The sequence below is a fragment of the Trifolium pratense genome, linkage group LG4 (assembly GCF_020283565.1).
Source record: "Trifolium pratense cultivar HEN17-A07 linkage group LG4, ARS_RC_1.1, whole genome shotgun sequence".
Classification (NCBI taxonomy): Eukaryota; Viridiplantae; Streptophyta; class Magnoliopsida; order Fabales; family Fabaceae; genus Trifolium; species Trifolium pratense.
In genome coordinates this window covers 52,001,509-52,014,233 of record NC_060062.1, presented here as the reverse complement: position 1 = coordinate 52,014,233, position 12,725 = coordinate 52,001,509, and the positions used below count along the sequence as shown (strand labels likewise).

Genomic DNA, 12,725 nt, shown 5'->3' with positions numbered 1-12,725 from the left:
CATCAAGCATATCGATCAATGATATTTTACAGAATAAAGTTTCTTCAAATACTCTCGTGGACTAGAGAAATGAAGAAATGATTTAGATATTATAGACATAATTTCTTACTCATGGAAACATGATTTTCTGATATATTTTATGCCTCCTAAATGTCTCTATTTATAGAGAAACTTATGTCAAATGATTAAGGGACACAACCCTTGAAAGGTTTTCAAAATTGGAAATTTGAATTTCAAATTAACTATTGCAACCTTTCAAATATATTTTGGAAAATCTCCAACATTTATAAATTTGGAGTCTAATGTAATTGTTGAATCCCGAGATGTGGAATTCTTCGAAAATCTTATCACGAAGGATAAGGAACCCGAAAATCCCACGAACGAAGAATCTCGTGAGAAAGATTCTACGCGGATTGTTGAAACACAACCCGAGCCTAGGATAAGCAAAAGGGCCCGAAAAGCTAAGGATTTGGGACCAAATGAAATCGATTCTCAACTTATTTCCTTTTATCTTGTTGAAGGAAATTGCAAAAATGATCAAGAAACCTTTCAAAAGTGTTGAAAGAAAATATGAAATGGCTTGGCCGAAAGAATGAAAGTACTTAGAAGTGATAGAGGCGGTGAGTACTTTTCTAGAGAATTTGATGCATATTCGAAAAATGCGAAACATGTGTTAAAAAAAATGATCAAGAAGACTGTTAAGTAAATCTTCAAAGTTGAATGGATCCAGGCTGGAATTGTGTACGGAACACTTTCCTTATAGTATTTCAAGAACTCTCGATTTGTCTTAGAGTTTTGATGCAGGAATACCCAGGATAATTCAGCCTTCTCGAGTTTGCACAAGACGGATGAAAACTCGAATATAGCGAAGAGTGTTGGAATTGTGTTCTAGAGGATTTGTGATTTTGTTGATGAATTTCTGAATTCAAAGTGAATTATTTATAGGCTACATCGGTGTTGTTTCACAAGGTAGCGACCCTTGGTGAAACAATTCCTTTTACCATAAGTTATAATGTTTGGCCAACAGCAACATATCCAACAGTTGCATGTTTTCATTATGCAACAATTCATGAAGTGTTGCAACTTTCAAATTCAAAATTCAAAAACACTAGCATTTACTCTAATCGTCGTAGTTCTTGCTACTGGTGCAAAGGTGTCAAGCTATAAGAAGCATGGACACCCTAATGTTAGGCACAATTCTGATGCTAATTCCATCAATGCTGCAGTTGGTGATGGAAGTAATTCCAATGGTGTAACTGATGTGGCTTCAACAGGACCTAGTGCTAACCATGTCCATACCACATCCTCACTTGAATCAGGTTCTCAACTTTTGAATTCTATTTTTCCTACTATTCATAATGTTGTGTCTTGTTCTATTAATTCTAATTCTACACATTGGTTATTAGACTCTGGTGCTAGTGACCATATATATATGTTCATCCATTCACTGGTTCACTTCATTTCACTCTATTAAGCCTGTGCATGTTAATCTACCCAATGGCCACACTGTTATTGTCACATATGCAGGCACTGTTTCATTTTCACCACATTTGCATCTATCAAATGTTTTGTATTCTTCTGACTTTAAACTCAATTTGATATCTGTTGCTAAATTGTGTCAATCATTATATTGCATTGTGCATTTTTATGTTTTGTTATTCAGGACATGAAGTTCAAGAAGACGATTGGTTTGGGTGATCATGTGGATGGCCTCTACAACTTAGAAATCAACTACTTTACCTCTGAATCTCTGATATATACCTCAATCTCATCATGATCCTTCCATTGCCACTCACACCAACTCTTCAACCATTACTTTTACTTCTTTGAAATGTAGTAATAACAATGGTATTACTTCTTTGAAATGTAATAAAACACCAACTTAAGAATGTGAATTCTTCGGTACACATCTAATTTAATGTGTACCGGTACACTTACTGATATTGATAATTGTGATAAGTTTACAAACCGTGTTTATTAATTTTTCTATATTAAATACTATTTGTGAACCTATTAAAATTGTACACATCAGCAGTGTACCGATACATATTCAAACCATAGTGTTGATCAGGTAAGAATTGACTCATTTCTAAAGCAGTCTCTCAAGGATTTTTCCTCCACTCTCATTCCCTCAATTTTATGGTGTACTAAGTGGTTAAAAATATAACAAAATTATAATGCTTGGTTTGGAAAAACAATAATAAACATTTTATAAAAAAAAAAAACATAAACAAATAACTTAAATAAAGAACAACAACCCTCTAAATTCATCTTTATGCTTCAATTTTTTTTTACAATGCAAAATTTTCTTACAAATATGTACCTCTTTCGAGATCGCTTGTTGAATTTTTGGATTAGTTTTGTATTTTTCTTTGAATTCTCGTACAATTTTCTGTGTCTTGTAATAAGAACTTAGATTTATAGAATTAGCATAATTCTATAAATCTATGTTCTTATTACATGACACAGAAAATTGTACGAGAATTCAAAACAAAATACAAAGGTAATCCAAAAATTCAACAACCGATCCCGAAAAAGGTACATATTTGTCAGAAAATTTTGCATTGTAAAAAAAAAGTTGAAACATTTAGAGGGTTATTGTTTTTTATTTAAGTCTCTTTGTTCATGTTTTTTTTTTAAAAAAAATTATTGAATGTTTATATTGGTTTTTCCAAACCGCATTATAATTTTGTTATATTTTTAACCACTTAGTACACCATAAAACCAATTAATTCAAACAAAAAATTAGATTGAATTAACTCATCAAATTCAAAACATTAAAAAAAAAAATTAATATTAACTCAACAAAATGAAATCAAAAAATTCAAAATAAAATATAATAAAATTGGAGGAGGTGTATGTTGATCATCTTACCGGTATCTAATCAAAGAAATCACAGTTGAATATTTAAGTTGAACTTTTCCAAAACAAATGATACATTAAAGCACAACTTTTGAATCAGGTTCTCAACTTTTGAATTCTATTTTTCCTACTATTCATAATGTTGTGTCTTGTGTGGATTATTCTACTTAAAACTAAGTCTGTTGTTTCCATTCATGTTCAGAACTTTATTACCATGATGATTGAAACTCAATTTAACATCACTCCCAAGATTATTCGTTCAGATAATGGACCTGAATTTTTGCTTTCATCATAGATCATGTGTTGAAAACCCTCAGCAAAATGGCCGGGTTGGACACAAACACCAACACATACTTAATGTAGGTAGTGTCCTTCTCAACCATAAGTCCCCTTATCAACAACTCCTTTATAATTCCATTCCTGATGTGTCCCTTTATAAGGTAAATAAATTTGAATGCTGGAGACAAGCTATGCAATGCAAGCTGAGTTGTTAGCTCTTGAGAAGACTGACACTTGGATACTTGTTGAATTACCTCCTCATGTTAAACCAATTGGATGTCGCTGGGTTTACAAGGTAAAACATCATGCTGATGGTAATGGGAAACCACAAAAATTTGTTATCTCGCCAAACTGTCACCATTGACTTACCGTCCAACATCGCCATCTCGCCGTAGAATCATTTTTGTTGCTAGGAGACTCCCGATCCAGGTGTTAACGTTCTTTTCCTGCAACTTACCATTTAATCATATAGTTCTCACTCTTTCTATTTTGATAATATGTTATTTGTGCTTATATATGTTATCGGTTTTAACATGATTGATTAATTTATAGTTCATGAATCATGTTTTAGTTATAATTAACACGAATATGCTTCGCTGTATATCACATTTTTATTTGTTTCACTCGTCCTTAATTAAAATTAGAGTCATACATGCCACGTTTCGATAACTAATGAGTATATGAATATGAGACTTATTATGGGCCGACCTGTTTTTAGTGCAGATACTCGAAGTACCTGTTATAATGTCACCTTTGAAATTTATTCTTTTAAAATCTTGATTAGGAAATTTAGTTTGTTCATCTATCGTTTCTATTTTGATTCATTGATGTTGATCATAATGCGGGACTAGAAGTGGATATGATAAATCAGAGTGATCAAATATACAACCAAGTTAAGGCCACATAGTTAAATGGCGACCTAAGGTCTAAGGCCATGTATTGAAAGCACTAAGTACTAGGGTGTTGCCACAAAAACAGCGCCAAGACGCTCGTGGTTGTCAAAATGGAAAAAATCATCCTATGTACTGAATCTCAACATCAAATAATAAAGGATAGTGGGACGCTCTTTTCTCCTGCAAGGGCATGAGTTTTTATTGAGGTCCATTATTTTCAATATGTTAGTGTTAATTGATATAAAGATTAACTGCATATTATGGTTATGATCGAATATGTCAGCTTTAATTCATATAAAAATTAACTGCATATTATGGTGGTGATTGAAAGTGTATGCTTTAATTCATATAAAAGTTAACGCATATTATGATCATGATCAATACTTACTTTTAAAGGAAACTCAATTAAGTTATGAGCTCTGTCCAAAAAGCACCAAGTGCTAAAAGAGACGCCGCCCAAACAACGCTAAGTCGCTTGTGGTCATCGAAAAAAGAAAAAGGGTAGAAAAAGCCACTAGACTAAATGAAAGGCGGTCACCTCTACGAAAAGAAGTAGAAAACGCCACCAGCCTAAATGAAAGGTGGTCAACGCTACGAAATGAAAAGGGTAGAAAACGCCACCAGGCTAAATGAAAGGTGGTCACCTCTACGAAAAGAAGTAGAAAATGCCACAAGCCTAAATGAAATGTGGTCACTGAAATCTGGCACACAGTGAACACAATGCTGCACAAGATGCTATAGCACACGTTGCAGCAAGACAGTCGCAGAACACAGTAAATAAATAAATAAATTGCAGAATGATAAATAAGACAAGTAGTTGTTAACCCAGTTCAGTGCAACGTCACCTACTCTGGGGGATACCAATCCAGGAATGAATCCACTATAATAGCTCTAGTTCAAAGCCCTCGACCAACACCCGGTACTTGACTTATCACCTAGACACTACCCGTGCAATCCTACCTAAGAACCTCTTAGATAATGAGACCCCGTCCCAAATTCCCTCTAACAACACGTACCATGTTGCTGTCAATAATAATAATCAAGATGGAGACACTCTCCTAGAAACTAGACCACACTCTTGCTTAAAAGCTTATGAGTGAATCACACACACTAACTCCGTGCTTCAAAGCTTAGGAGTAGCTTACAATTAACAACCAAAACACAGTCCTAAACTTGCATCAAATTGACACAAGAAAGACTGACAAAAGACACACACACTAAACCTTAAAAACGCACACTTTTGTAATACAAGGTTTAGAATACATGAGTTGTAAAGGCTTGAGGCTTCACATATTTATAGTCTTCAATTGTCTTGATGTCCAAGTTAGGTCTTCAGACATGTACAGCTGTAGGAATTGCGGCCCAACCCTAAATTAATTTCAAAAATATAATTTGTTTGTTTCATGTTGTACCAAACAAAAAAAAAACGCCAAAAATATAATATAATTATATTTTTGTTTTAAATAACATTCCTTCAGCCGACTTCAATAAAACTTGCTGAGCAAGGCTCGTTTTGCCCAGGCGCACGTGCTTGAATATATAATTGGAGCAAATCTTGACTCAGATTTGAAATAAAAATTCTGCACGAAAACAGAGTATCAGTATGCTGTACTATAATGCTGCAGCATCTCAGTCCAGCATCTGGCTGGTTGGCTTTTGCAAAATGTAGCCAATCAAAACACCAACAATCTCCCCCTTTGGCAAATTTTGGCTAAAACAACCTTAGACCAGTGCATAGAGAGATACAGTCTAAACTTTCCTTCGAGTCAACATAAGCACACAACTAGGAAAGAAAGTAGAACGATGCTAAGCTATTTAAACTTTCCTTCGAGTCAACATACGCACACAACTAGGAAAGAGAGTAAAGAAATTCATCAGATGAATAGATAGCTAGCACGTAAGCATCAGAGGCATGCAACAGCGGAATATAACACATCTTAGCCTCAAAGTACAGATAGAGAGAAATAAACTCTCACATAGTGGATTCAAGATCGGAGAAATAAACTCCTTAATAATTAAACAACGCCACAGAGAATAGGAAAAATAAATTCCTATGTAAACATGCATATCATAAGTAGTAGAAAAGTAAATTCTACCTACTCCCCCTCAATATATGCATAAACTTCACTCCCCCTCAAAACTTGCATATCACATAGAACTGACATGCTATACTAGATGATATAGCATTATGCATCACATCAAGCACAACATATTACTCCCCCTTTTTAGCCATAAATTCTGACAAATAAAGTCAGTATCACATAGTAGGAGCAAAATACATATTTCCACCGAGTTATCAGGTCATAGAGAACATAGAGTGCAGAGAGAGTCAGAGCATAGGAACTCATAAAGTGCATATACAAACCATCAGGGCATAGAAAACCTGGAGTATCGGACCCAAAGACATGGATTATGCATGTTACAATCTAGAGAGCATCAGGGCGTAGCCCAACAAATTAAAATCCAAAAGGACATGCAAATAAAGCATAAGCAGGTCACATAGAAGGACTTGCGTCAGAGTCCTCCTCCTCTACCTCAGTATCACCACCTGCAATATCATTAAGAACACCAGGATTGACATTAAAAAAAAACACCTTGAGGTCAACAGTCATTTGCTTCCTAGGCAAAACATCAGTTTGACTGGTTGACAGATGATGCAGCACAGTCTGCAGCATGTGTACCCTCAAACAGTCTAAAATCAAAAGACAAATCACAACCTCTCTTGCTAGCCACATCAGCCTTAGTACAGATGTCATGATGTTGAGCTAGAACAATATCACACAACAGTGTAGGGAAGGCTATAGGCATCTTCATAGCACATGACTTAATATCCAAAAAAGTTTCATCAAGAATATAAGAACCAAACTCAAAAGGTGATCTGGTCCCTACAATATATATAAACCTAGCCAAACCTGTAGCCACATTATTGGAATGTGTAGTTGGAGCCCAGTTGGCTGCTACAATTTTGTTCAAGAGAGCATTCTTTGCAGACCTTGACAGCAAAAATGTTGTTTTGTTTAGGCCATACTTTCAACAAATTTCCTACATTTCTCCTTAATCTTTTAGCAATTGGAGCAGGTGTCTTTTTAGGACTATCCCTAGCGTTGAGATTGTCCACATCAAATACATTGGAATGTGCAATATTATCTTTCTCAACAGATTCATTATGCACAAACAAGGTATTCAAACTCTCATCAGACTGAGAGATCACAACAGTGTTACTAGCAGAACCCTTCTCTTTATCAGGAATAATAACATTATCTGGAGATTGAGGTACAATTATGTTCTCCAAATTTTCCTGTGCTGCAGATGTTGTAGCATCATGTGCAGCATCCTTCTCAGGAACACTCTTCTTGACATGTTCCAACACAGAGTCAATATCATCACCTTCCTTAGAATTTGTGAAACACGGTAGGGGAGAACACCACATAACTTCCTCTGACAGATACTTTCTCACCACAAGAAACATCCTTATCATCAACAAACACACAATTCTTACCAAATCTTCAGATGTTTCAACATTACTCATAACAGCGTGCATTACTAAATAAGTTGAAGAGAAAACTGCACGCCACACTTGCAATAATTGCTATAACTCTTCAGATAGGCAAATCCCAAGTTTGCCTCGCAATTTTTCAAATTGGACCGCATCTAGAGCCTTAGTAAAAATATCAGCCAGTTGTTCTTCAGTGGCAATATGCTCAAGAGTCACAATACGTTCTTCAACTAGATCTCTAATAAAATGGTGCCTAATATCAATATGCTTCGTCCTGCTATGTTGGATATGATTCTTTGAAATATTGATGGCACTAAGATTGTCACAGTACAATGCCATAGCATCTTGTACCACATTGTACTCCAACAACATTTGTTTCATCCATAATAGCTGGGAGCAGCTACTACCAGCAGCTATGTACTCTGCTTCAGCTGTAGATAAAGATACACAATTCTGTTTCTTGCTGAACCAAGATATAAGATTGTTGCCCAAAAAAAAACAAGCTCTTGAGGTGCTTTTTCTATCATCTGCACAACCTGCCCAATCAGCATCACAATACCCTACTAGCATAGAATTCTCACCATGAGTATACATGATCCCATAGTCACATGTACCATTCACATACTTCAAAATTCTTTTCACTTGAGCAAGATGACTCATCTTTGGCTCAGCTTGGTACCTAGCACACACTCCTACAGCAAAAATAATATCAGGCCTGCTGGCTGTGAGATACAATAAGCTTCCTATCATGCTTCTATAAAGACTTTGATCTACATCAACTCCCTTTTCATCTTTGGTAAGCTTTAAATGGGTTTCTGCAGGTGTTCTTTTATGAGCAGCACTTTCCATACCAAACTTCTTCACTATATTTCTTGCATACTTGCTTTGGGAGATAAAAATAGTGTCTTCCATCTGCTTTACTTGGAGCCCAAGAAAGTAGGTTAGTTCACCTACAAGACTCATCTCAAACTCAGACTGCATTTGCTGCACGAAATGCTGTACCATCTCACTAGACATTCCTCCAAAGACAATGTCATCAACATAGATTTGTGCTATTAGAAATTTGCCTTGATTTTCTTTCACAAATAGAGTCTTGTCATTTCCTCCTTTCCTGTAGCCTTGACTAATCAGGAACTCAGTCAATCTTTCATACCATGCTCGAGGTGCTTGTTTTAATCCATATAGAGCTTTCTTTAATTTGTAAACATGATTTGGAAAGCTTGGATCAACAAACCCCTTTGGTTGTTCCACATACACTTCTTCATTTAAGTACCCATTGAGGAAGGCACTTTTCACATCCATTTGGAATAACTTGAATTTTAGAATGCATGCCACTCCTAGAAGTAATCTAATGGATTCAAGACGAGCAACCGGAGCAAAAGTCTCATCAAAATCTATCCCTTCAATCTGTGAGTATCCTTGTGCAACCAGCCTTGCCTTGTTTCTGGTCACAGTTCCACTTTCATCAGACTTGTTCTTGTAGACCCATTTGGTACCAATTACATTTGCATTTTCAGGTCTAGGAACCAAGTCCCAAACTTCATTCCTCTTGAACTGATTTAGCTCTTCTTGCATAGCATTTATCCAGAACTCATCAGTCAGAGCTTCCTTCACATTTTTTGGCTCAAATTTAGACACAAAACAAGCATTAGAAACTAAGTCAAGTGTCCTTCTAGTAGTAATTCCTTGATTGGGATTACCAATAATCAGGTCTGTAGGGTGATTCTTTTGAGTACGAGTAGAAGGTCCTTTCTTTGGAGTAGCAGAGATTTGTTCAGATGCAGTAACCTCTGTATCATTCTTGGATTCATTAGTAGTTTCACAATCTACACCACCTGTTATAGATGCTGTAGCATCTTCTGTATCATCTTCAGCAGTTTCACTTGAGGTGTCATCTATTACCACATTTATAGACTCCATCATAGTTTTGGTTCTATTATTATATACTCTGTAGGCTCTACTATTTGTTGAGTATCCCAAGAATATGCCCTCATCACTTTTAGGGTCCATTTTGGTTCTTGATTCTCTATCAGACAAGATGTAGCATTTACTACCAAACACATGGAAGTGCTTAATAGTAGGTTTCCTCTCTTTCCATAATTCGTACAGAGTAGTTGTTGTTCCAGATCTCAGGGTGACACGATTATGAATATAGCAGGCAGTATTCATAGCTTCTGCCCAAAAACCATGTGAAAGCTTCTTTGCATGTAACATTACCCTTGCAGACTCTTGTATAGTTCTATTTTTCCTTTCTACTACACCATTTTGTTGTGGTGTAATGGGAGATGAGAATTCATGTATGATGCCTTCAGAGGCACAGAAGTCAGAGAACCTGGAGTTCTCAAACTCCTTACCATGATCACTTCTGATCCTTAATACAACATTGTTTTTCTCCCTTTGAAGTTGAATACATAGATCTTTGAACACATCAAAGGTTTCTGATTTCTTTCTAATAAAATTTATCCAGGTGTATCTAGAAAAGTCATCAACAACAACATATGTGTACCTTTTACCTCCCAAGCTTTCAGTTTGCATAGGACCCATCAAGTCCATGTGTAGAAGTTCAAGAACTCTGGTGGTGGTAAGATGCTGCAGCTTTGGATGTGGCATCTTGGTTTGTTTCCCAATCTGACAGTCTCCACATATGCTACCTTCTTCAATTTTGAGATTTGGCAGTCCTCTGATGGCTTCTTTAGATATTGTTTTCTTCATGCTTCTTAGATTAAGATGACCAAGCTTTTGGTGCCATAGTTTTACTTCATCTTCTTTAGTGATTAAGCATGTTGACATATTTGCTTCTTCTTGGGGAACCCATAGATAGCAGTTGTCTTTTGATCTGACACCTTTCATCAAAATCTCACCTTCGTTATTTGTAACCAAACATTCAGACTTGGTAAAGTTTACTTTCATTCCTTGGTCGCATAGTTGACTAATACTTATCAAATTTGCAGTCAATCCTCTTACTAACAGCACATTGTTTAGTTTAGGCAAGCTATTACTTCTGAGCTCCCCTATCCCAACAATTTCTCCTTTTGCACCATCACCAAAGGTTACAAAGCTGGTTGAATAAGACTTTATACCAACAAGAAATTTACTTATTCTGGTCATGTGTCTTGAACAGCCACTATCGAAGTACCAGTCTTCCCTTGATGAAGCTCTAAGTGATGTGTGAGCAATCAGAGCAGTAGTCTCTTCTTCAGGTTGAGTTGTATCACTTTTCTTCTCATTTTCACCTTTAGGTTTCCATTCTTGTTGAGTAGAGGCAGTTGTGGAAACAGGTTTATGCTGAGGACGTCTGTTAGGGTACCCATATAGTTTGTAGCAGTAAGGCCTTATGTGTCCTTTTCTACCACAGTAATGACATCTCCAAGCATGGTGTTTTCTTCTATTTCTTGACATGGAATGCTGCTGATGATGCTGCGGCTTTTGATAAGGCATCCTTTGCTTTTGAGTTTCTCTAGGATCCATGTACATGAGGTCAGGACTATATTTTTTGAATTTGTTGACATTCTCATAGCTAAGCCCAATATTCCTAGGCTTTCGAACATTTTTCTCTAAGATTTCCTCCAGTTGACCATCAGCCTTATGAAGTTTGTCAAGATGCTCATCATCTTTATACAACATGTCAGAGAATTTTCTCAGCCGCCAAATGTCAGCATTTAATTTTTCAATGACTTCCTTAGCTTCTTCAAGATCAGAGGATAGATAATTTACCTTCTTTTGAAGTTACTCCATCTTTGAGATATTCTCAAATTTTTCAGCTTTTAACTCATTGATGGTTACCTTTTGTTTCTCAATAACCCTGCAGATTTCAAGATCAGAGGATAGATAATTTACCTTCTTTTGAAGTTCCTCCATCTTTGAGATATTCTCAGATTTTTCTGCTTTTAACTCATTGATGGTTACCTTTTGTTTCTCAATAACCCTGCAGATTTCTTCACTCTTAAGACAAAGTTCCTTGTAGGATTCAGCAAGCTCTTCATAGGTTACCTCTCCATCATCAGATTCTGTATCAGATGTAACAATACCTGTTAAGACTGAGATATGTTTAGCAGTTACAGATGCTGTATCATCTTCTGAGTCATCATCCTCAGACCAACTGACAGTTAGCCCTTTCTTTGTTCTCTTCTGATATGTAGGACACTCAGGTCTGATGTGACCATATCCTTCACATTCATGACATCGAATGTTTCTGTTTAAGCTTGATTTTTCCTCACTTTTTGGTTTTCCTTGATTTTCATTGCTGCGCATAGTCCCTGGAGCATTGTTTTTGAAATTTGATCTGGGTCTCTTATCCATTCGTTTCAGAACTTTGTTGAATTGTTTTCCCAATAACACCATGGCCTCAGAAATACTCTCATTAGATTCTTCTTCATCCTCCAGTTCTTCTTCATTATTTTTAGATGAGAAGGCAATGCTCTTATTTTTCTTTTCACTTCTTCCATTTGCAACACTTTCATAAGTTTGGAGTGATCCAACCATTTCATCCAGCTTCATCTGAGATATGTTTTTGGCTTCTTCCATAGCTGTGACTTTCATATCAAATTTCTTTGGAAGTGATCTAAGCATTTTTCTTACTAACTTTTCTTCGGGAATTTTCTCCCCCAAAGCATCAAATTGATTATCATAGTCTAGAATAGTCATATGAAAATCTTGAATTGTTTCCTCCTCCTTCATACGTAAATTTTCAAACTGAGTAGTAAGAATCTGTAATTTAGACATTTTTACCTGAGGAGTACCTTCATGAACAGTTTCAAGAATCTTCCAAGCTTCCTTTGCTGAGACACATTTTTTGATCAGTTTGAAGATGTGTTTGTCTACCCCATTGTATAATGCGTATAATGCTTTTGAGTTTCCCAAAGCAAGCTCATCCTCTTCTTTAGACCAGTCCTCCTCAGCTTTTAGTTCAAGTGTTGGCTTTCCATCCTTGTCCATGACCACAGGGGGGTCCCATCCTTTCAGAACAGGCTTCCAAGTTTTGCTATCCATAGATTTTAGGAAAGCAATCATGCGTGATTTCCAATAATCATAGTTGGAGACACCAACTAGAAGCGGTGGTCTGCTTACAAGCCCTCCTTCTTTTTCCATGTTGCCAGACATTCTCCCTGGAGCTCACCCTATAACCAGAAAGGGTGCCTGCTCTGATGTCAATTGAAATTTGGCACGCAGTGAACACAATGCTGCACAAGATGCTA

General features: G+C 36.3%; 1 protein-coding gene across 1 annotated transcript; it reads left to right on the top strand.

Moving 5' to 3' along the window:
* Positions 1-290: 290 nt before the first annotated feature.
* LOC123881474 lies at positions 291-1,802 on the top strand. Its single transcript, XM_045930168.1, has 2 exons — positions 291-1,319; positions 1,664-1,802. Exons 1-2 carry the CDS (start codon positions 1,013-1,015, stop codon positions 1,696-1,698), a joined length of 342 nt encoding a protein of 113 aa, XP_045786124.1. The 5' UTR covers positions 291-1,012; the 3' UTR covers positions 1,699-1,802.
* The last annotated feature ends 10,923 nt before the right edge of the window (positions 1,803-12,725 follow it).